Source organism: Euprymna scolopes, chromosome 6 (assembly GCF_053919585.1).
Source record: "Euprymna scolopes isolate OS-2025 chromosome 6, ASM5391958v1, whole genome shotgun sequence".
Classification (NCBI taxonomy): Eukaryota; Metazoa; Mollusca; class Cephalopoda; order Sepiida; family Sepiolidae; genus Euprymna; species Euprymna scolopes.
In genome coordinates, this window is record NC_136487.1 from 109,084,072 (window position 1) to 109,108,622 (window position 24,551).

Genomic DNA, 24,551 nt, shown 5'->3' on the forward strand with positions numbered 1-24,551 from the left:
GACATTAATAAATAATATTTCTCATTTATTTGAATTATTCGGACTACTGTTCTCATTTTGAGTATTCTTATAAGAATAATTCGGTCGGTGTGACCTCTGATCTTCCTAAGGTGCATCATGTCAAACTCGGAAATTTTTCTGTCAAATTTGGAAATCAATTATCTCGTTCCGTCATCCATGACTTAAGTATTAAGTAATTTGTGATTGTATTCTTATTAGGTTGGTGTAAAAATAATGTCGTTTGTTAGCAATATATATATATATATATATATATATATATATATATATATATATATATATATATATATAAGAGCAAATAGTTAATAAAACATATTAAAACATGTTATATATATATATATATATGTATATATATATATATATATATATATATATATATATATATATATATATATATATATATACATTTGAAAATAATTTCTGACGAAGACGCATCACAGAACGTCTGGAACGCGCGTAAAAACGATTTCAATGATTTAAAAACATTATTACAATGATCCAAACATAATTCTCAATGAAAAACCAAGACACGGAATAATAAAATAATGTTAAAAAATACACATTGTTGGTGACTACTCCCTTATTTAAATATACATCTTTCTTTCGTTGGAATTTCTTAACCCATTTTATATATATATATATATATATATATATATATATATATATATATATATATATATATATATATATATATACACACGAAGGGCGTGCAATAAATAATGCCCCTAACCCACTTCCCATAGAAGTAGAGCAACGAAACTTGGCACAATTATTGGTCTTTCTCTACATAGGAACCACCCAGAGTTATGCATTTCTCCCACGACGTGACTTCAGAAATCAAGACTGCATCATCTGGGAAAAACTTTCCTTTCAAAAACAACTTCATGGCTGGCAAGAGGTGGAAGTCAGAGGGTGCAAGATCAGGAGAGTAGGGAGGATGGGGGAGGATTCTATAACCACACGCCCATGCTTCTGATCTGGCGACATGCGAGTTGTGGACCGGAACGTTGTCCTGCAGGAGGAGGGTACCTTTGCTGATCTTGTACCGCCTCTTGATTTTGATAGCTCCCCTTAATTTCCTTAAAAGTGAAGCATAATAGGCTCCTTTATTTGTGGTACCCTTTGCCAGGAAATCTGTCATCACTACTCCGTCCTGGTCCCAGAAGACTGTGAGCATGACCTTGCCAGCGGAGGGCTGCACCCTTGCCTTCTTTGGAGGTGGTGAGTTCAAGTGCTTCCACTGCATTGACTGGGCTTTGGTCTCTGGATCATAGTGATGGACCCAGGTTTCATCCTGTGTAATCAATCTTTTGAAAAACTTTGACTCATCTTCTTGGCACATCTCCAAATTCATCCTGGAGCACTTGACACGTTCTCGCTTCTGGAATGGAGTGAGCAACCTGGGAATCCATCTGGCAGACACCTTATGCATATGCAAATGGTCATGAATGATAGTTTCCACAGACCCTGTACTAATCTTGACACTTGGGCTATTTGGCGAAGAGTAATGCGCCGATCTTAAAAAATGGCAGCCTCAACTTGACGGACAGATGCCTCATCAATAGTAGAAGGGGGGCGACCAGGTCTGGGAGCTGTTTCCACAAACTTCCGGCCATGTTTGAATTCACGATGCCAGCGTTTTACAAGGTCATATGATGGGGCATTATCACCATAAGTTTCTTTCATTTCATCAAAAGTCTCCTGTGGTGGGCGTCCTTTCAAATACAAAAACCGGATCACTGCTCGACATTCAACAGGCTCCATTTCACACCTGACTCAGTTCAAACACCTGTAAAACAGAAATCACAATTAGTTCAGAGCTGTAATTTGCCACATAACCCGTAGAGATTTTGCATATGCAAAATTTCAGCTAGATCAGACAACTGGAAGTGGGTCAGGGGCATTACTTATTGCACGCCCCTCATATATATATATATATATATATATATATATATATATATATATATATATATATATATAGCTCTACGTACATATTGAGCACTTTTGAAGTAAATACTTAAAGTTTACGCATAAATCTATACTTCCGTATATTAATTTTATGTGAGTAAATGAAGTAGTTATACTTAGCTCCTGAAACAGTCGAGCACTCTCAAAAGAATTTATTTCACCACATTAAAAATAGATATTGAAAGAGTTAATTTCGAAAAATCGCTAAAAAAACATTCCCACACCCAGCAAGCATAGCTATATTATTAAATTAATCCAAAAAACAGATGAACTAATACGCCGAATGCGATGGCGAGCAAATTTCTTCCTTAAAAATGAAAACGTAAACAAAAAAGAAACCCTTAAAAATGCGAAAACAGTATACCTTTTGATAAACTTTGAAAATTACCTTTTAAACGTAATTAAAAACTTAGAATTCCACAATCAACCTAACAATTTCCAATTGAAACTACACAAAATCGTTAGAAACATAAACAACTCTAATAAAATCTTTGTAAAAGCAGATAAAACCAGAAACTTTTATGAAATAGATAAGCAAGAATATAACAAACTAATCACAGAAAACATTACAAAAAAACTAGACACAAACGAATGCGACTACATAGATATAATAAATACTGAAAGTAAACAAATTACTGATAAACTAAAAATTAGCGATAAAATTGGCAAATTGAAACCTAGAGAGGCATATATTCTGCTTAAAGACCACAAATGGGACTTTAATAATAATAATCCCAGCACCCGCCTGATAAACCCAACTAAACCAGAAATAGGTAGAATTAGCAAAACTATACTTTCTAGAGTAAACAAACAAATCAAACAAGACCTAGAACTAAACCAGTGGGCAAATACTACCGAAGCAATCACCTGGTTTAAAAATATAGAAAACAAAGATAAATGTACGTTTATACAGTTTGAAATCATAGACTTTTATCCCTCGATATCCGAAGAACTTTTTAACATTGCCCTAGAATTTGCCGAGGCATACACTGATATATCCTCGGAAGAAATCAACATCATTAAAAAAATGTAGAAAATCAGTTCTAATAAATAACAATAACCAATGGATAAAAAATCTTTTGAACTTTGACCCCTTGGCAGCTTAACTTTTCAACCCAAACTGAGTAAAAAGCATGCTGTATCTCTGAATACCCTTTATGTAAAATTTCAAATGTTTAGACTAGTAATTTGGTAGAGACCGCAAGGATCAAAATTATTTTAAACTTTGACCTCAATTTGGACCCCTTAACATTTACGTGTTGGACTCAAATCAAATTACAAAGTTTGATCCATGTCCAAATAAGCTACATTTAAAATTTCAAATGTTTAGACCCAAAATTGGTGGAGGATTTTGGTAGAGTTTACAAAGGTCAAGTCATCGAACTTTGACCCTTTGAGAGCCAAATTTCTGGCCGAATTGCCCAAATCTCAATACTATTTATGTCAAATCGCGGGTCTCTAGAGCGAAAATTGACAGAGTTATTTTGTAGGGAAATGTGCACAGACAGACACACATGCACAGACATTTTCACTTATATATATATATATATATATATATATATATATATATATATATATATATATATATATATATATATATATATGTGGCTCACTAAAAGTAAGGATAGTTGTAACACGTAGAAATACTGGAAAGTCGGGTATGGCTGACCACATATGGAGAGAAAAGAGAAACCATCTACTTTTATAGGGTGAAGTAAAAATTATAGAAAAAGAAAAACGGTTGAGAGTAAGAGAACTGAAAGAAACAGTGCATATGCGATGACCACCCAATTTTGTATAGAACCATTAATTATAAATATAAGATATGTCACCACTAATATATATATATATATATATATATATATATATATATATATATATATATAGAGAGAGAGAGAGAGAGAGAGAGAGAGAGAGAGAGAGAGAGAGAGAAATAGATATTTAATGAGTAAATGGTAAATGATAAAAAAAACCTGAAGAAAGTGCTCAATACTGTTGTAGAGCAATATATGTTTTCATTACCATTTTTAATCTGCTTGGTTACACGTGTTTCGATTACTGGAGTCGTGTTAACGATCCAACAATTTCATCAGAAATAAATATTCATAATGGTGAGAAAAGAGAGAAATTAGAAAAGGTACAAATTTAAATCCAAACAGCAGCGGCAGTCAATTGTAAAATCATTGAAAAGTGATAAAGGCGAGGGGGGAGGTGAAATTAAGATATCAAACCAGAGAGAGAGAGAGAGAGAGAGAGAGAGATTATTTATCTATCCCTTCCTTTCCTTCTTTTTATACGAATGTGGAATGGAACGTATCTCAACTTCTTATGAAAGGATGTATCTTTACCATGACGTTAAATTAAATCATTGCAAATACCGCCCTCGCAAAATGTCTACTGACTAATTTTCAATCTCCTCAAGACATGCATTCAACGATCACCCACTCTCCCTCTCTCTATATTTCTCTCTGCCACTCATATAATTAACTGCTTGCCTCTTTCTTTCCTTTTTTCTTTCTTTTCTTTCTTTCTTCTTCTCTTTCTATCCTAATAACTTACCCATCTCACGTTTTTCTTTCACCCCTCTTTCTGTCCCCCCTCTCCCTCCCTCTCTCTATTCTTCTCTGTGTCTGGTTTGATATCTTAACCCCCCCCTCTTCCGCCCTGTGTCACTTTTCAATGATTTTACAATTGACTGTCATTGCTGTTTTGATTTAAATTTGTATCTTTTTTAATTTCTCTCTTTTCTTATCATTGTGAATATTTATTTTTGTGAAGTCTGATGAAATTGTTGGATCGTTAACGACTCTGGTAATTAAAACATGTGTAACCAAGTAGATTAAAAACGGTAATATACATACATACATATATATATATATATATATATATATATATATATATATATATATATATATATATATATAGTATGTAATAATAAATAGAGATCTATAATGATAAGTAGCAAGATTGTACATCCTAAAATAAAAATAGGATTTAGGCTCACAAAATTTATGCTAAGGACACAATTGCCAATTACTTACGACTTCTACTCAGTCGTAGCTGACAGAATGAGAGCATGTTACCGCCCTGGATTAAATGAATGGCTATGTTCAAGATTTTGTCCATAGTTATGAGTTTGACAGAAAGATTTCTAAGTTTTTCAAGATATACCTGAAGAATGTCGGAGGTTGCATTGGTTGCAACGTTGTGAAAATAACACGCAAGATGAAAACAGTAGTCCGAAGAATCCAAATAATACAAATCATGAATCCTCATCTAAAAAATTCAGAAACAAAATTCTCATTTATTATTTATTATCCCTTAGCATTGCAAGATCTGCTGCCTTGATTCGGCTCGGTTCTGATTTTAAGAAGTTGATTTTCATGTTCTATTTTATGTAGTGTAGTTATCAATTGTTCATTTCATCATGTTTCATTGAATAAAATCTGTTGATCATTTTTTCCTACGAAAGTTCAAGACAGCAGCATCACATTACACATTTTTTTATTTACTTTACAGCCTGAATGACCAGCAGATAAAAATGTCGACCTCATTTAATAGTCGAAATGTTGTACTTAGTTGTGTTGGTATATGAAAAGTGGGCAGTCTAGTAGGCGGCATATGTTTATACAAAAGAAACAAATTGCTTTTGCTTTGTCGATTGAATTTATCAAGACACATCTGATTGTGTGGAAGTGAAACCTGAATATGAACGCTATTTTTTGGTAAACATGTAGTAGTACTCTTTACAAGAAAGCCGGTTAGAATCTTACAAGGATCTCTCGGTTGCAGTGTCTGAAATAGTGAGTGAATAGCTGGCATCCAGTAGGATGCCCCATCTACAGCAAAAAAAACGGGATAAGAAAATTGAAAAAGAAAAATATTTTTTATTTTCATTTTTTAGTACTAACAACATTGCTTATTTCCCTGGACGTTAGTAAAAAAAAAATTCCCTGGACGTTAGTAAAAAAAAATTTCCCTGGACGTTAGTAAAAAAAAATTTCCCTGGACGTTAGTAAAAAAAAAAAATCCCTGGACGTTAGTAAAAAAAAATTTTCCCTGGACGTTAGTAAAAAAAAAATTCCCTGGACGTTAGTAAAAAAAAATTTCCCTGGACGTTAGTAAAAAAAAAATTCCCTGGACGTTAGTAAAAAAAAAATTCCTTGTCTTTTTTTTTTTCTTTCTTTCTTTGCATTTCACGCACAGGTCTTAGTTCATATCCATATTTTACATTCCATCGTCATGGTTCTATTTATCTGCTTTCTCATAAAAAATAAAGTTAGACACAATGTCAGTGTTTAATGTAGAAAACCCATCTCCCTCAAAAGAACAAAAGCAATCTGTATACTCTCATCGACACTTCTGCATTGGTGAGAACGCATCTAGCGACAGGCAATAAACCCCCTTCTCCTACTTTCTGAAGAAGTCATATCTGGGATAAAATCCTGCTGAAAATATACTACACTTTCATCCTAACCAAAAGGATGAGTGAGAATAGTATGGGAATGAATAACAACAAATTCCAATGAAAACAGGGACAATGTTCTTAGCAAAATACGAGAAAATAATTGCAACAAACGAACTGTTTGGTTATTTGAAATAGGCAAAAAATAATAAAAAATCAATTTTTTCTTTTCCATAATATTTCGGAATTTTTTAGATAAGGATTTCTAATTTGAACTAGTTGGGTTTATCATGAATTATAATATAGTGAGTTATTCTTACAGCATTTCAAGTGAAATAACCTTTGACCTTCTTCAGGTGCGTCTTGTTTACCTCAGGAATCTTTCTGCCAAACTTGGAATCTGTAAGGAATTTGAAACGGAACTCTTTATTTAATCCATGAAAGCGGCTTGCTTCCGTTCCATCAGCCATGATCAGGTAGAAGTCTTAAGGACCTACAGTGCAACGGATGAAAGTAAAAAGTGACCATTAGTTATAAGTGACAGATTTTTGGAAGCTGAACGTTTAATCGTCAGTATGCTTACGATACTAAAAATATGTTTATAAATTATTTAAGACTTCTAGCCGGTCATGGATGGTCTGTTTGAAATTCTGTAAAGATTCTTGAGTTGGACAAGATGCACCTGAAAGAAGGTCATAGTTTACATCATCTGAAACATTGTGAGAATAATATCCAAGATGAGAATAGTAGTCCGAATGAGACAACTAAAATAAATTCTTTTCTAAAATGTCAGATTGGATAAACTTTGATAAATATAAAAAAGTGATTTTGTTTTGTTTCCACATAAGCCGACTACAAGGAATCCCACTTTTCTAGCTTTCATGCCGAGTTTGCATATGAAAACAATTAAGTACAGCATTTCGATTACATTATGCTCTAAGGCTCACCAAACAGGACCGTTATTATCGCGAATAATAGCCAGGAATTTGGACTTGTGATTTTTATTGTAATAATATTCTTTAAGGGCGCTTATCAAGATGTCGTTCAGTTCCCCCTGGCTCATTATTTTGTATCGATTTTCTTTCTTCAATTTTTCGATGACCAAATTTTGCACCTCATAAAATTCGGGGCCCCGCAACAGCATACCAGCAGGAGCAGATGGATCAGTTATATCCACATGACAGGGCTGCATTTCGATGGGGAGACCTTCACAGGGACAAACAACTTCCGACAAAGACTCACATACACGATGTCGCATCTTCATGCTACCAAAACACAGTGTCCACACGCCCCATGTGCTCCAACCAACCTGTGGACTCCATCGGCACAGATCCAATTGCGGGATGTCACTGCAGTTCATTAAACCGTTCCTTTTAATCAGAAAAGAAAATTTTACAAAATTACCAAATTTTGGAAAGCCATAAGCTTGAGAGATGTAAATACTGGCGAATATGACAAAACAAGAAAACATTTCGAAAAAGAGACAACAAATCTCTGGAAAGAATTAATTTTTTTACCACAAGCGAAAAAAGTGAGCGAGAAATTTTAATAAAAACTGTTTTTTAATTTCTTTATTAGTTTCCAAATAAATAAAACATAAGCACATAAAAAAACGCATGCAAATAACGTCCAACAATGATTTGCATAATAGACATGTTATCTCTCTCTATCATGTGACATGCATGCATCTACTATTGGGTCCAATCAAAGAAGGGTGCCCACTACCATTGATAAACTTACCTTGCACCTTGAAGTTCAAACGCCTTGGGTTGGATGTTTTCAATGTTTGTGTTATCGCACAAAATTCCTGACATCGTCCGTTGTCTGATTTCAGACAATTGAGCTAAAGTGTAAAAAAAAAAAAAGAATAAATAAATAATTAAAAAACAAAACAAATTAAAGCAAATAATTAGCAAAAAAAAAACAAAAAAAAAACAATTAAACCATGAATTACTAAAATTATAATTGTATACGATACGATCAAAATGTAGTATCTGCTCTGTGTTCAATTTGAGGAGACGAAATCCTATATTAAAACAGCTTTTATAGGTAATTGTTCTCAATTATGGGATGGTCATATCCCACATAAAACTCGACCTTAAGTCACATTCAACCCTTGTGAGAAGGAAGGTAAATAGCAATTATTAATTACTAATCAAAATCTATTTCTTATCTCCATGACTGACTCTCTATCCGAGATGCAGTTGAAAATAAAGCCCAAATACAATTTTTCATGAATAAGTATTATGGGGATTCTAAATGGTGGCATTAATTTGGTATTAACGAAGTTTTTTTTATAGAATTGTTGATTCTTCGATCACTCACGGTATCCATTTACAACAAAGATGACGTTTTATTTTTCAATTTCATTTATAATTTGAAAATTATAGAAATTATAAAATAAGGACCAAAATGATGATAGAGGTTCAGGGCTGGGAGAAGGAATACACAGGGTTCACATTCATTATGTTGATTGTGTCTGATAATCTACATAAATGAAATAATAAGTTATTTTTATTTTCTTATCATTTTGTTCAAACTAGGGATGGGGCATCCTACCGGATGTTAATAATTCGCTTAGTTTATCACATATTCCAACCAAGAGATCTTTTTGAGATTCTGACTATCCCTTTAAGTGCAATTGTTTCAATCCCTCTTGCACTTGGTTCACCGGGTATATTTGCCAGATAGTTTTTGAAATTCTTTTCCTGGGTCCAGTTGCTCCTATAATTGCTCAAATGATAAATATCTTCCTAAGATTTCAGTTTTTTTTCATATTATAGATAAGACTTTAATATGTCGTTATCTTCTGCCTCTCAGCTCTGTTTAACGAAGCATTATTGGAGGACACTAGCTTCTACTAAGGTTGCTTCTTTCTTCTTTTTTCTCCATATCACTATGTCAGGTTTAATGGCTTCATTTTCAAGGTACCTAGCTGTAGGTATTGCATAGTCATATTAAATGGTGCATAACATTTCCAACTGTTCTTTCTGGTATGCATGTTCCCAGGATTTGCTGTTTCATTTGATATTCAACTTTTTACAGATCGTCCAGTGGATATATAGTTACACACTCCATTGTGTTACATAGTATAATAGCCATCCTCCAGCAGAACCTAAAAGCTGGATGTCAGGTAGTGCTTGCGTGTGTGTGTATGAGTGTATGAATCTCCATGGAAAGAGAGAGAGAGAGAGAGAGAGAGAGAGAGAGAGAGAGAGAGAGAGAGGGGGTGGTAAGAGAAAGTTTATTATGATATCATAATGTATTCTTACATTGTGATGTCAGAAGAAAAGGAGGGTCTATTATGAAATAACAATGTAATCTGATTGTGAAATCCTTTAACTTACTAATTCTTGTAAGAACATGATTATTAACATGATTGCATATTTAATAACTAGCAGGGGGACCTGACGTCGTCGGGGATGGAATTAGGATCAACTAAGTTCTACACTTCCAACACTTCCAATATCATTGAAATTGGTTAAATCGCCAATTTTTCAATCAAATCAATCGATTGCCTGCTCAAGTTGGGGAACCACTCCGGTGCATCGGGAGGAAGCTTCACATACCTCCCTGAAGTTACTAAGTCCACAATACATTGTAGTCTACATTGCACTGTAGAAAACCCACTGTTGATTTTATTAAATTATTTTTTATATATAATGGCTTGAATTAAAGTTTAAATTGCAAAAGTCAAGTATCATGATTAAATTGTGCTCTAAGCAGAAACATTAATTTCGAATGTGCCTCTGTCTTATCAAAGAACCTTCTGTTGATTATATACACCGAGCTTTTCTGCTTGTGAGTTGATAAAATTTTTCAAATTCTCTTGTGCATTATATAAGGGTGTTAACTTTGATCAAAATCGGACTGTTCCTTCTTTAATCAGATTTTTTTTCAATTATCGATTTTCGATACTTATCAGAGGCATTCCAATACAAAACTTATCTAAGAACACTCTCAGACACATAAAGTACATTTGAGTGAACTTTTAAAAAAATCGGCCCAGCAGCTTCGGAATCCATAGAGGACAGTCTGATACACACGGACACACACTTATACACACAAACAACCTCATACACAAACAGACAGACACACACACACACACAAACAGACATACACACACACAGAGACAATGTGCCTTTTATATATAAGCGGAGATATACAAATACTGAACCAACGAATTATGGGTGGTCTAGTATATAAACAAATGTTAAAATTTTATCAGAACGAGTGTCAGTCTACAATATAAGTAAAATGATATCTATCGAGTTTCCTGATGACTTGTTTTCCTATCCTCTACGTGTTATAAGTTTGAAAGTGGAAGTGATTTTGAAAAGAGTGTTGCAAAAACGCAATCATATATATATAAAAAAAAATTTTAGAGCGCTAAAACAGAAATACTGTCTTGCAACCTGTTTAATAAATTTATCAATTTACCTTCGTTAAATTTACCAATGCCATCAGATTCATACCAAAAACGATCACCTTTCTTTAGTGCTTCGAACTGCTTAGCTAGGAGGCAAGCAAATGTTGGACCAACTCTTCCGCCTTGGACCGGCTTTTCAGAGATGCCACCAACCCAAAGATCTACATCGAAGACACTCCTGAAATGGTGAAATAAGAACAATGAAAAAGAAGAAATATTTCTAAAACTTCAATGGCAATAACCATTGTTTGTTGTGTATAAACTGATATAGCCGATGTTGTGTTCCTCTAAGTAATTTTTCATGAAACAGATGTAGATAGTTAGAAAATGAAGTGTTTGCTCTGTTCTATTATCAAAGAAGCATGTTTACCCCCTTCTCACTCATTAATTGTTCTTTTAATATCCTTATTTCAACAACTGAACACACACACACACACACACACACACACACACACACACACACACACACACATATATAATTGTTCTTTTCATAGTTTTTTTATTAGAAACTGAACGCGCATGCGCGCGCGCGTGTGTGTGTGAAAATAAAAGCAGGCATGATATTATAACATTATGGAAAAAAAGGGAAAGAAAACTTGTGGCCTTTTTAGAAAATTCTCAACGTTTCGGTCTCATTTTCGAGGGACTTCCTCGGGAGAATGATAAGGATGATTGAGGAAAATATATATATAAATATCTCATTTTTTATAGTATTCTCCTCTCATCTTAGGTATATCATATATATATATATATATATATATATATATATATTGTGTGTGTGTGTGTTCAGTTTTTTAAAAGAAGAATTATATATATACATATATGTGTGCGTGTGTGTGTGCGTATTTTAAAAGCATGTAAATTAAATTTCAGAAATAAGAGTTCATACAATACTGAAATTTGAAAACGTTTCGGAAATCGTGGCGCTGTTGCTTCGTTGTGTGTCAGTTTAATAAAATTAAAGTAATTAACAAAAGTATAAGAGCACGCAGCAATATTATGATGTCAAAGCGAGCTGATGGTGAAGTGTTTAGCGATACGGATTGACGACCTGGGTGTCCAAGTTCGAATCCAGTGGATTCCATAGCACCTCTTTCACTTATGAATGTTGGCAATATTCACATGATCCCTCCCTTAAGTACTTGAAAGAATTGAGCAAATCAATCCCAGCAGCAAAATCCAGTCGTTCAAAAAAAATGTTGATTTCTACAAATTTAGTTTACATTTATATTAAAATCAACTGAAACTAAAAATGATTTCTCGTCTTTGTTCAAACTTGTAGGCAAAAACAATTTTATTACTATGTTCCAGATACAAACAGAGTAAACATATTTCCACACACTGATACCAATGAAACACTCTGTAACAGCCATTCTCTTTTATTTTGCCAATACAAGATTCAATTCCTCAAATTTTGTAATGATAGTTTCCTAGTTGTATCCTCTGTAGCATGATAATTGATGATTCCTTAGTGCCAACATTATACATACAGACACACACACGCACACACACACACACACGCACACACGCACGCTACTCATCTGAAACTAATGAATAGAAACAACAGTGGCAACTCACGGGTACAGTTTTGAAAGTCTTTTTTTGTCTTCAATGCTGTGGTCTTTAAGCGAAGTAAACGTGTAAGATAGAGGATTGCCACATATCAGCCTCCACATGGGGTAAGTGGTCAGTCCATGGTCACGCCCACGCTGTATATACATAGCAACTAAATCTTGACCATTACCTTCTTCAATTTCAAGGTATTTATTAGTCAACTCATCAGTAAAAAGCCTGCAGAAATCAAAACAAAAAATGACAAATTAAACAACAGTGTATTATCTATCCATACATAAAATTGTCTATCTATCTATTATGCTTTTCTAAGACGATTTATAATTGATGCGCGATATTTATAGAAGAAACATGCTCGCTGCCTTTCGTGGTAAAAACAAATAATTTTCATTATTAAACAGTAGTGCACAAAAAATAAAGTTTACTTTTATTAGCAAATGTTTGTTTTTTCATATAAAAATTTTAAAGTTTTTGATGTTTAAATCGTTTAAATTTTATAATGAAAAAAAAAATTAATTAAATGCACTGAACTTAAAAAATAATGCTTTTATGTTCTTTTACCAGTACATAGAATTTTATCGTTGGAATCAGGAATATTCCAACAGATATATATATATTATTTTCAGCAATAAGTATGCTGTTTTTTTTTTTTTTTTTTTTTTTTTTTTTTGTTTTTCTGGTCTGCATCAAGTATGTTCATTCCTGCCAGGTGACCTTTCATGCAAATACTAAAATGCAATATTATTTCCACAAATTTTTTCTTCATACATGGCATAAATAGTGAAAACTATGTAAAGATAAAAATTAAAATACCCAAGTACTGTACCAACATCACTCAAGTAGAAAGTATAAATATTATTTATTCATCTTAATTATGTGAATATCCATTTTCCTTAATCAAGAATTGTTTCTGACTGGGCCATCTTCATTGGCGGTTTAGAGGCCTTTTATATCAGCACATTAAAGTTTACTTGCTAACCTATGTCATATGACTACACTTGCTAATCAGATCCATTTCACATATATAAGATCATCTCAAATATTATCACGTCAATCGGGCAAAATGACTATGCAAACTATATTTACATCAAAGTCCAGAAGCATATTATTCAAGGTAATAACAACAAACATAGGATTCGAATGTGACCTTAAGCTACATTCGGTGATGAGACCTAATTTGGGGAATATGGAAGCAACCCATAGTGATTGTTACTTCTGGGGTCGATTTTAACCGGGAATAATCTATCCTAGATTTTACACAAAACTGCATCCAGTAATTCGGCCCCAATTTAAAAGCTTTTGGAAGTTGAGAGTTGCCTTTTAGTTGCCATTATTTGCAGGTGTGTTGTGACTCAGAAAGGTAATAGTTACCTGCGTCATCTTTGAATTAAATAGAAGCTATTATTTCGAGACTATTTACAAAATACACATCTACAAAAAAAAATTAATCTACAAATCAATAATTTACAACCTGTATAAATGTTTGAAGATATTAATAATTTGAAGAATAAATATTTTTTACCCAAATAACTGGATGCCACATTAAATAGCCTCCAAAGGGTTAATATGCCATAAAATAAAATAACCCATTAATAATAACAAGGAAACAGAACACCTATATTGTAATCACTTATTGGAGAAACTTATATATGTTCAGATAACATACAAGATATAAAAGCCTCTCATTAACTATATTATGTATGTGTACTTCTGTGATATTAATAAACATTAAAGTGTGGTTGCTTCACTTTGGCAAGCTGTCATTACCTCCCATTTTTAGCTCTCTTATTTAAAGGAAAGAAGTCTCCATAATTAGTCAATATGAATATGCTTTAATCATTTCATCTGCAGTGAGACTGAGCAGTGATTCCGACGAACGCTCTTTTTCCTTCTTTATTTCATTGGAATTCACTTCCCTCCTCAATTCCCAAAACAATGAAGTTTTCACAAAGATGTGAATCAAAAATATTTTCCAACCAATCAAAATCGTTTTAAGTTTTAGAAAGTAACACGTTTATGTAAAAGTAGTAAGTGCAAACTTGAAAATTCCTGTAAGACCTCGTCACCAAAATCAGTTTTCTTTAGACTTCACCAGCCGCACTTGAAGAACTGGCACAAAGAACTTGGCAAAACTTAAAGACTCCATTGTCATGTAAGATAGCTTATATAAAATTCAGGGACTGTGCCACAAACTAAAGCTACTTTAGAAATTGCTTTTTTGTATTCATTATAAAAAAATATTATAAAAAAAAGTTAAGTTTTCAGTCACTCCCACCTTTAGACGTTAATAGATTGAGATTAACAAAGAAAAAATATTTAGTATAATTAGCAGAACCCATGAAAATTCCACGGTTGTATCTTTCATCTATTGTATATTGCAATTATGCTTTAAAACATAATCATTCTATGACATATGATGCAAATGAAACCCCAAATATTATTGTTTGTTCAAACTGGTCCATAATTATCTGATTAATGAAGTTTCAGAAGAATTCTGCTTATAGAAATGTGTCTTGGAAACCCTTATAGGAGTTTGTGATATATTTTCATTTTATGGACATCTAACCCAAATGAAAACCTCACGATATTATTCTCCCATTTTTGGACAAAACTAATACTACACTTTGATCCTAGATTGAAGGCTTAGAAAAGGGTTTTAGTTTTAATTTCACACTCAGTACAATTAAAGGAATTACTTGTTTTGTGCTCTGTCTTTAGCGAATAGGTGATCCCATCTTTTTGAAAAGATGTGGCGTGTGATGATGTATGCACAAACATAAAATTTTCTTAGCATATTATTATATGGATATGCTGTTGCATTAAATGTTTACTTTTTTAACCATCCTTATGCAAAGCATAAATGTGATCTTCGGTACAAAATAATCTAACAAGAGCTGATATGCTATAAAACTACACAAGCAACAAAAATAATTTAAAAAAAACAATAAAAAACACATACTCATCAATGGATTGGCTTGATTCGTTCACCATACTCAAGGTTATTTTAGTGATGGCGTCAGACTCTTTATAAAAGATATCTGGTCGCAAGAAATGGTCACTCATAGAATTTGGTTGGTCAGTGTAGAACTGTTGACGCATCATGCTTGCTGGAAACCGTCCAGCAGCTGAAGCAAACACATTGTTGATGTTTGGATTGGTGTTTTTATCATACGTTGTGTAGCCAGATGCTTTGGGTTTTAGAGAATATCTTTTCATATATTCGTCTCCAAGGATGAGGGGAAGATATTCATTGTAAATGATGTGCTGCATTTCTGCTATGACGATCCGCCTTGTCTCCTCAAAAAGCTGATCATCATCCCAATTTGGAAAAATCTCTGCCATTTTTCGGGCGATCCTGTTATGTTCGCGGGCGAATATTGTGTGTAGAGTGAGCATCAAGGGTTGTTCATTCAGTCTGTCATCACCTGAATAGCAATAATCAAAAAATCATCATCTGAACAGCAATAATCAAAAAATCATCACCTGATTAGCAATAATCAAAACACATCACCTGAATAGCAATAATCAAAAAATCATCACCTGAATAGCAATAATCAAAAAATCATCACCTGAATAGCAATAATCAAAAAATAATCACCTGAATAGCAATAATCAAAAAATAATCACCTGAACAGCAATAATCAAAAAATAATCACCTGAATAGCAATAATCAAAAAATAATCACCTGAACAGCAATAATCAAAAAATAATCACCTGAATAGCAATAATAAAAAAATAATCACCTGAACAGCAATAATCAAAAAATCATCACCTGAACAGCAATAATCAAAAAATAATCACCTGAACAGTAATAATCAAAAAATAATCACCTGAACAGCAATAATCAAAAAATAATCACCTGAATAGCAATAATCAAAAAATAATCACCTGAATAGCAATAATCAAAAAATCATCACCTGAATAGCAATAATCAAAAAATCATCACCTGAACAGCAATCATCAAAAAATCATCACCTGAATAGCAATAATCAAAAAATAATCACCTGAACAGCAATAATCAAAAAATCATCATCTGAATAGCAATAATCAAAAAATAATCACCTGAATAGCAATAATTCAAAAATAATCACCTGAACAGCAATAATCAAAAAATAATCACCTGAACAGCAATAATCAAAACATAATCACCTGAACAGCAATAATAAAAAAATAATCACCTGAATAGCAATAATCAAAAAATAATCACCTGAATAGCAATAATCAAAAAATAATCACTTGAACAGCAATAATCAAAAAATAATCATCTGAATAGCAATAATAAAAAAAATAATCACCTGAACAGCAATAATCAAAAAATAATCACCTGAATAGCAATAATTCAAAAATAATCACCTGAACAGCAATGATCAAAAAATCATCACCTGAACAGCAATAATCAAAAAATAATCACCTGAATAGCAATAATTCAAAAATAATCACCTGAACAGCAATAATCAAAAAATCATCACCTGAATAGCAATAATCAAAAAATAATCACCTGAACAGCAATAAACAAAAAATAATCACCTGAATAGCAATAATCAAAAAATAATCACCTGAACAGCAATAATCAAAAAATCATCACCTGAACAGCAATAATCAAAAAATAATCACCTGAACAGCAATAATCAAAAAATCATCATCTGAATAGCAATAATCAAAAAATAATCACCTTAACAGCAATAATAAAAAAAATCATCACCTGAATAGCAATAATAAAAAAATCATCATCTTAATAGCAATAATCAAAAAATCATCACCTGAACAGCAATAATCAAAAAAATCATCACCTGAATAGCAATAATCAAAAAATCATCACCTGAATAGCAATAATCAAAAAATCATCACCTTAATAGCAATAATCAAAAAATCATCACCTGAATAGCAATAATCAAAAAATCATCACCTGAATAGCAATAATCAAAAAATCATCACCTTAATAGCAATAATCAAAAAATCATCACCTGGATAGCAATAATCAAAAAATCATCACCTGAACAGCAATAATCAAAAAATCATCACCTGAATAGCAATAATCAAAAAATCATCATCTGAATAGCAATAATCAAAAAATAATCACCTTAACAGCAATAATAAAAAAAATCATCACCTGAATAACAATAATCAAAAAATCATCACCTGAACAGCAATAATCAAAAAATCATCACCTTAATAGCAATAATCAAAAAATCATCACCTGGATAGCAATAATCAAAAAATCATCACCTGAACAGCAATCATCAAAAAATCATCACCTGAATAGCAATAATCAAAAAATAATCACCTGAATAGCAATAATCAAAAAAATCATCACCTGAATAACAATAATCAAAAAATCATCACCTGAATAGCAATAATCAAAAAATCATCACCTTAATAACAATAATCAAAAAATCATCACCTGAATAGCAATAATCAAAAAATCATCACCTGAACAGCAATAATCAAAAAATCATCACCTGAATAGAAATAATTAAAAAATCATCAGCTGAATAGCAATAATCAAAAAATAATCACCTGAATAGCAATAATCAAAAAATAATCACCTGAATGGCAATAATCAAAAAATCATCACCTGAATAGCAATAATCAAAAAATAATCACCTGACTAGCAATAATCAAAAAATAATCACCTGAATAGCAATAATCAAAAAATCATCACCTGAATAGCAATAATAAAAAAAAAATCACCTGACTAGCAATAATCAAAAAATAATCACCTGAATAGCAATAATCAAAAAATCATCACCTGAATAGCAATAATCAAAAAATAATCACCTGACAAGCAATAATCAAAAAATAATCACCTGAATAGCAATAATCAAAAAATCATCACCTGAATAGCAATAATAAAAAAAAAATCACCTGACTAGCAATAATCAAAAAATAATCACCTGAACAGCAATAATCAAAAAATCATCACCTGAACAGCAATAATCAAAAAATAATCACCTGAACAGCAATAATCAAAAAATCATCATCTGAATAGCAATAATCAAAAAATAATCACCTTAACAGCAATAATCAAAAAAATCATCACCTGAATAGCAATAATAAAAAAATCATCATCTTAATAGCAATAATCAAAAAATCATCACCTGAATGGCAATAATCAAAAAATCATCACCTGAATAGCAATAATCAAAAAATCATCACCTGAACAGCAATAATCAAAAAAATCATCACCTGAATAGCAATAATCAAAAAATCATCACCTGAACAGCAATAATCAAAAAAATCATCACCTGAATAGCAATAATCAAAAATCATCACCTGAATAGCAATAATCAAAAAATCATCACCTGAACAGCAATAATCAAAAAATCATCACCTTAATAGCAATAATCAAAAAATCATCACCTGGATAGCAATAATCAAAAAATCATCACCTGAACAGCAATAATCAAAAAATCATCACCTGAATAGCAATAATTAAAAAATCATCAGCTGAATAGCAATAATCGAAAAATAATCACCTGAATAGCAATAATCAAAAAATAATCACCTGAATAGCAATAATCAAAAAATCATCACCTGAATAGCAATAATAAAAAAATAATCACCTGACTAGCAATAATCAAAAAATAATCACCTGAATAGCAATAATCAAAAAATCATCACCTGAATAGCAATAATAAAAAAAAAATCACCTGACTAGCAATAATCAAAAAATCATCACCTGGATAGCAATAATCAAAAAATCATCACCTGAACAGCAATAATCAAAAAATCATCACCTGAATAGCAATAATTAAAAAATCATCAGCTGAATAGCAATAATCAAAAAATAATCACCTGAATAGCAATAATCAAAAAATAATCACCTGAATAGCAATAATCAAAAAATCATCACCTGAATAGCAATAATCAAAAAATAATCACCTGACTAGCAATAATTAAAAAATAATCACCTGAATAGCAATAATCAAAAAATAATCACCTGAATAGCAATAATAAAAAAATCATCACCTGAATAGCAATAATCAAAAAATAATCACCTGAATAGCAATAATCAAAAAATCATCACCTGAATAGCAATAATCAAAAAATCATCACCTGAATAGCAATAATCAAAAAATCATCACCTGAACAGCAATAATCAAAAAATAATCACCTGAATAGCAATAATCAAAAAATAATCACCTGAATAGCAATAAACAAAAAATAATCATCTGAATAGCAATAATCAAAAAATCATCACCTGAATAGCAATAATCAAAAAATAATCATCTGAATAGCAATAAACAAAAAATCATCACCTGAATAGCAATAATCAAAAAATAATCATCTGAATAGCAATAAACAAAAAATCATCACCTGAATAGCAATAATCAAAAAATAATCATCTGAATAGCAATAATCAAAATATCATCACCTGAATAGCAATAATCAAAAAATAATCACCTGAATAGCAATAATCAAAAAATCATCATCTGAATAGCAATAATCAAAAAATCATCACCTGAATAGCAATAAACAAAAAATCATCATTTTCTTCTCTTTGGTTGTTTACCGTTTCTGATTATCAAAGTCCGCCTCCACTACCAATGACTTTTTATATGGTTCATTGCACCTTTAACATATGAACGCCTTAATAAAGCTACCATCAGATTTAGCAGTTTTATTGAGGTAGAGGTGAATACCTGCACACAAATGAATCGTTTAGAGTAGAGATTTCCAACTGGAGTCCATGTGAACTCCCGCTGTACAACATTAATAGCTTCTATTTACTTTGTTTTCTTTACTAAGTGATATGCATGTGTTTGTTTATTGAAATTTTAAAATTTGTATTTAGATTTCATTTTATGAGTATAACAAAATTGATTCATCTATACACCTACAAAAGTGGAATTGTCTGTCTGCGTGTGTATATGTGTGTGTGACTCGAGATTTGACTTGGAAAAATCTTTTTAATCGGTTTTAGACCAGAAATTAGGCTGTCAAGGGGTCAAATTTCAACGATTTTGGCATTTGAAAACTATACTAAACTCCTCTGCCAATTTTGGGTCTAAACACTTGAAATTTTAGATGTAAGTTACTTGGACATGGATCAACCTTTTTAATTTGATTTGAGCACAAAACAAAATGTTAAGAGGTCAAAATTAGGGTCAAAGTTAAAAACATTTAACCTCTGCGGTCTCTACCAAATTACCCAGCCAATTTTTGGTCTAAACATTTAGAATTTTACATAAAGTGTATTCAGATGTGGGGCAAGCTTTTTAATCGTTTTTTTTTTGCTGAAAATTTGGCTTCCAAGGGTGTGATACGATCGCTCTCCGAGAGGGTTACTTGGTTGATGAACGTCTTGGGAACGCAACCAGCTCCACGGGGAATAAACGATATCTAAACGATAGACACATGCTGGAAACATCAACGAAAACGGGTCGATCCGTCGTCAGCTATAATTGTCTGGCATGGGTCACATTATGTGTGGTCATTGCAGGCATCTTCCCATCGTCGGCATTAATGGTATGCTGAAATCGAACACTTGTATAAAAATAGCGACAAATGCATTTTTATAAAAATATATATAATTTATTTAACAGTTAACAAGTAAGAAGTATATTTTGTTGACCCATCGCGTATAGCGAGCAAAGCCTCAACTGTTTTAAAACAATTAAATTATATTTCATTTTTCCCTTTCTTCATTGAAAGAGAGAGAAAAAGAGTGAATGAGAGAAATAGAGAAAGAAAGAGAGAGAGAGAGAGAATGAGAGAGAGAGAGAATGAGAGAGAGAGAGAGAAATATGCGTTTCACGCAATATTTTATTTTTTAACTTCAGATATCCACGTGTAAGTTTGACCTTTCTTTAGACCGGTGAAGTTTCATAACACCTGTCATTCAAACCCAACCGACATGATCTAACGTTCCCAAACCCACAAAACACGTGCATGAAACGTTTTTAACGTCATCACAAAGTCAGGCATAAGGTTAGAAGCTAGATAAAGGGGTTATTAATGTAGAAGCCCCCAGCTCACTTAAAAAAGGGCTAACCATTGTGCCACAAGGGGTCAAAGTTCAAAAGACTTGACCTTTGCGGTCTCTAGTTAACTATTCAGCTATTTTTTGGGGTCTAAACATTTGAAATTTTACATAAAGTAATCTTTTTAATCAGTTTTTGGTCGAAAATTTGGCTGCCAAGAGGTCAAAGTTGGAAAAGTTTACCATTGCCGATTTTGGGTCTAAACACTTGAAATTTTAAATGTAGGTTACCGGGACATGAGTCAAACTTTTTAATATATATATATATATATATATATATATATATATATATATATATATATATATATATATATGCATATATTATATATATATATATGCATATATTATATATATATATATATGCATATATTATATATATATATACATATATTATATATATATATATATATATATGCATATATATATATATATATATATATATATATATATATATATATATATATATATATATATACATACATATGCACATAAAGTTATGAACAGTACACTGTGCCCGAGCAAAGCCGGGCTGAACTACTAGTATTTAATGACTTAGAAAAGAAATATTTCATTAAAAAATTATATATATATATATATATATATATATATATATATATGAAATTAACATATGATAAAATAATTTTCAGGGGGTTCTCAAGCAAAATAAAGTTAGAAATTCATTATTTACAGTGTCCTGCTGAAAGTGTGCATATCCTACCAGGACACATTCTTCACAAAAAGCAGAATTCCATGGCAAAAGAAACCCAAGTTAACCAACGCTCTTCCATATAGAGGTTCATTTAGTCCATTAAATAACCGCTTTTTGTCTGTCATAAAACACAATGTTATTTACGTGAAAGATATTCAGGTTTTGTTTTTTTATCTTACCGAATGACGAGACACACGTTCCCCATCATTCAAGTCTAGTGAGGGAATTGGTTTAGTCACCAGTAACTCAACTATAAGAGTATTTATTTTATCAAAAACATGTCTGATTCAAGAAAATTTCATCAACTTTGGCAAATAAACAAATATTTCTCTTTTCCCCAGTACAAAAAATGGCAAAAAATGAAAATATGTGCAATAGAACGGGAATATACAGATTGCATTTACATTGAACAAAAGTTTGAGAGTCAATTAATTTCAGCAATAAGATACCTAATAGATAAAGATGCCAGGGATTTTACAAGCTACGTGTAGATGGAAAGCTGGTTGAACAAATATTCATGCACTTAATAAGTGGTACTTGAATCATGATTGTATGTGGTGGTGGTGGTGGTGATGGTGTTGTTGTTGTTGTTGTTGTTGTTGTTGTGGTGGTGGTGGTGGTGTCTGGAATTCTGGTATACGTTTGGAATATTATCGGGATGAAGCTCTCAGCAGGTGACCAAAGTGTTTGGTATGTTGGCAGTTCTTGTGTTGCTTGTAATCATGCATTTTCATGTTTTTTCTCTTATTTCGACGCAACATTTGAATTATGTGAAACTCTATATGACACATACACATACAACACCTAAGATTCTCAAATGGTCCCTCATTTGGTAATGATCAGGCTCAACGTCACTTAACTTCAGTGATCTAATAAAAATGGCGTGCAAACGTGATTATGTCGTATACACATCAGTCAACAATAATAATTTATGATGATCTTTGAAGTAGTCAAACCATATGCATTGAAACTGATATGCATCTGTCAGTGTTGGGTTGACTCGTGGCCATTCTGTTACAATTATTACAAGTCGCACCTGCTTAGTGAAATTTGTGATGTGATGTCATACCAGATGTTTCCGTTCAGATAGATGCCAAATTCGCAATTTGCATTGTTGTTATCAATTGTCTCAAAGAGCATTTGCATTATAGATTTACTTGAGATATTTCATGCATATGATTGTAAGTGATGGATTGGAGAGAATGTGATGAGATTGAGGCAACTAAGGTGATAGACGTGTCTATCTGTTGAGATAATGAAATATCTGTGTGTGTGTGTGTGTGTGTGTGTGTGTGTGTGTGTGTGTGTGTGTGTGTGTGTGTGTGTGTGTGTGTGTGTGTGGATCATTTGTTGATGATGGACCTTGCCTAGTTGCCTCATCCTGGTCATTATAGATAGTCGGTGTGTTAGTTCCATGTGGCAAGTTTTTATGGTCTATCTTGAATCAGATAGCTTCTAGATATTTTTGTGTGGGTCTTTGCACTTCTGATTAGAACCTCATACATTTTGTATTTTTTGTATTTCTCAGGAAGTTTACATAAAAAATATTAGAAAAGTTACATAGTATTAATCTATGTAAACGTCTATGCCTGGGTTGGGCCAGAATTATCTGAGATACCTCTTAAATTTATTCTTGACCAAAATTAAAGATTATGTTTTCTTCTTCAGAAGTAAAGAAAACTCGTTCTGCCCACCTATAAGAAATTCAGAACGAGACTGTCTCTTTTTGGCCCATCATTCAAAGCACACACGTTTCATCCATTGCTCCTTAGCAGATAATGGCTGTTAAAAAGTCATTCTGTTAGATGCTTTCTAAAATCCTAGCAATTTATCCTGTAGATCACATTTCCTGATCACAGTTGTATAAACTCTCGAATCAAACCACACATATTTCTCGATCTATGACCTAGACAACATATATTCTTTCTTATTGATTTTAGGGTCTTAGTGTATTCTTTAGTGTTAATCTATCTTTTGTTCTTATTTTGTATATTATATTGCATACTATTAGGTTGAGAAGAAAGTTCTTGCAAAATTTTTAATTTTGATTTCAAATGATGCATTTTCAAATAAGTTTTCATTATAATACCTTTACTTTATATATCGCTTTAAAGAGCGTTTTTTCACTCGATCTAATTAATTAAATTACAATCGTTTTAAAACAATTATGTCTTCTTTTCAGAACATTGAATACAAGTTGGAAAAAAGCAAATTCGCACAATTCAATTCAAACTAGGCCAAAAAGCTGCTGAAACAGCTCACGATATCAATAAAGTATTTGACCCAGGAACCACTACTGAATGCACAGCACGATGGTGGTTTAAAAAATTTCGTGGTGGCAATGAAGATGATTAGCGTAGTGGTCGACCATCGGATGTTAATAACGATCAATTAAGAGCGTTGGTCGAAGCCAATCCATGCACAACTGTTCAAAAACTTGCTTCTGAATTGAACGTAACAAATATGA

The 24,551-nt window shown here is 32.2% G+C and overlaps 1 protein-coding gene across 1 annotated transcript in view; it reads right to left on the bottom strand.

Annotated features, from left to right (window-relative positions):
• Positions 1-7,217: 7,217 nt before the first annotated feature.
• The window catches only part of LOC145277853 (salivary peroxidase/catechol oxidase-like), a 119,982-nt gene continuing 102,648 nt past the window's right edge, over positions 7,218-24,551 (bottom strand). Inside the window, exons 10-14 of the mRNA XM_080129800.1 lie at positions 15,352-15,817; positions 12,399-12,611; positions 10,832-10,998; positions 8,132-8,234; positions 7,218-7,761 (exon numbers count right to left, since the gene is read on the bottom strand). Of these exons, the coding sequence (XP_079985926.1) occupies positions 7,335-7,761; positions 8,132-8,234; positions 10,832-10,998; positions 12,399-12,611; positions 15,352-15,817 (1,376 nt within the window). The 3' untranslated portion in view covers positions 7,218-7,334. The remainder of the gene's footprint in view (positions 7,762-8,131; positions 8,235-10,831; positions 10,999-12,398; positions 12,612-15,351; positions 15,818-24,551) is intronic.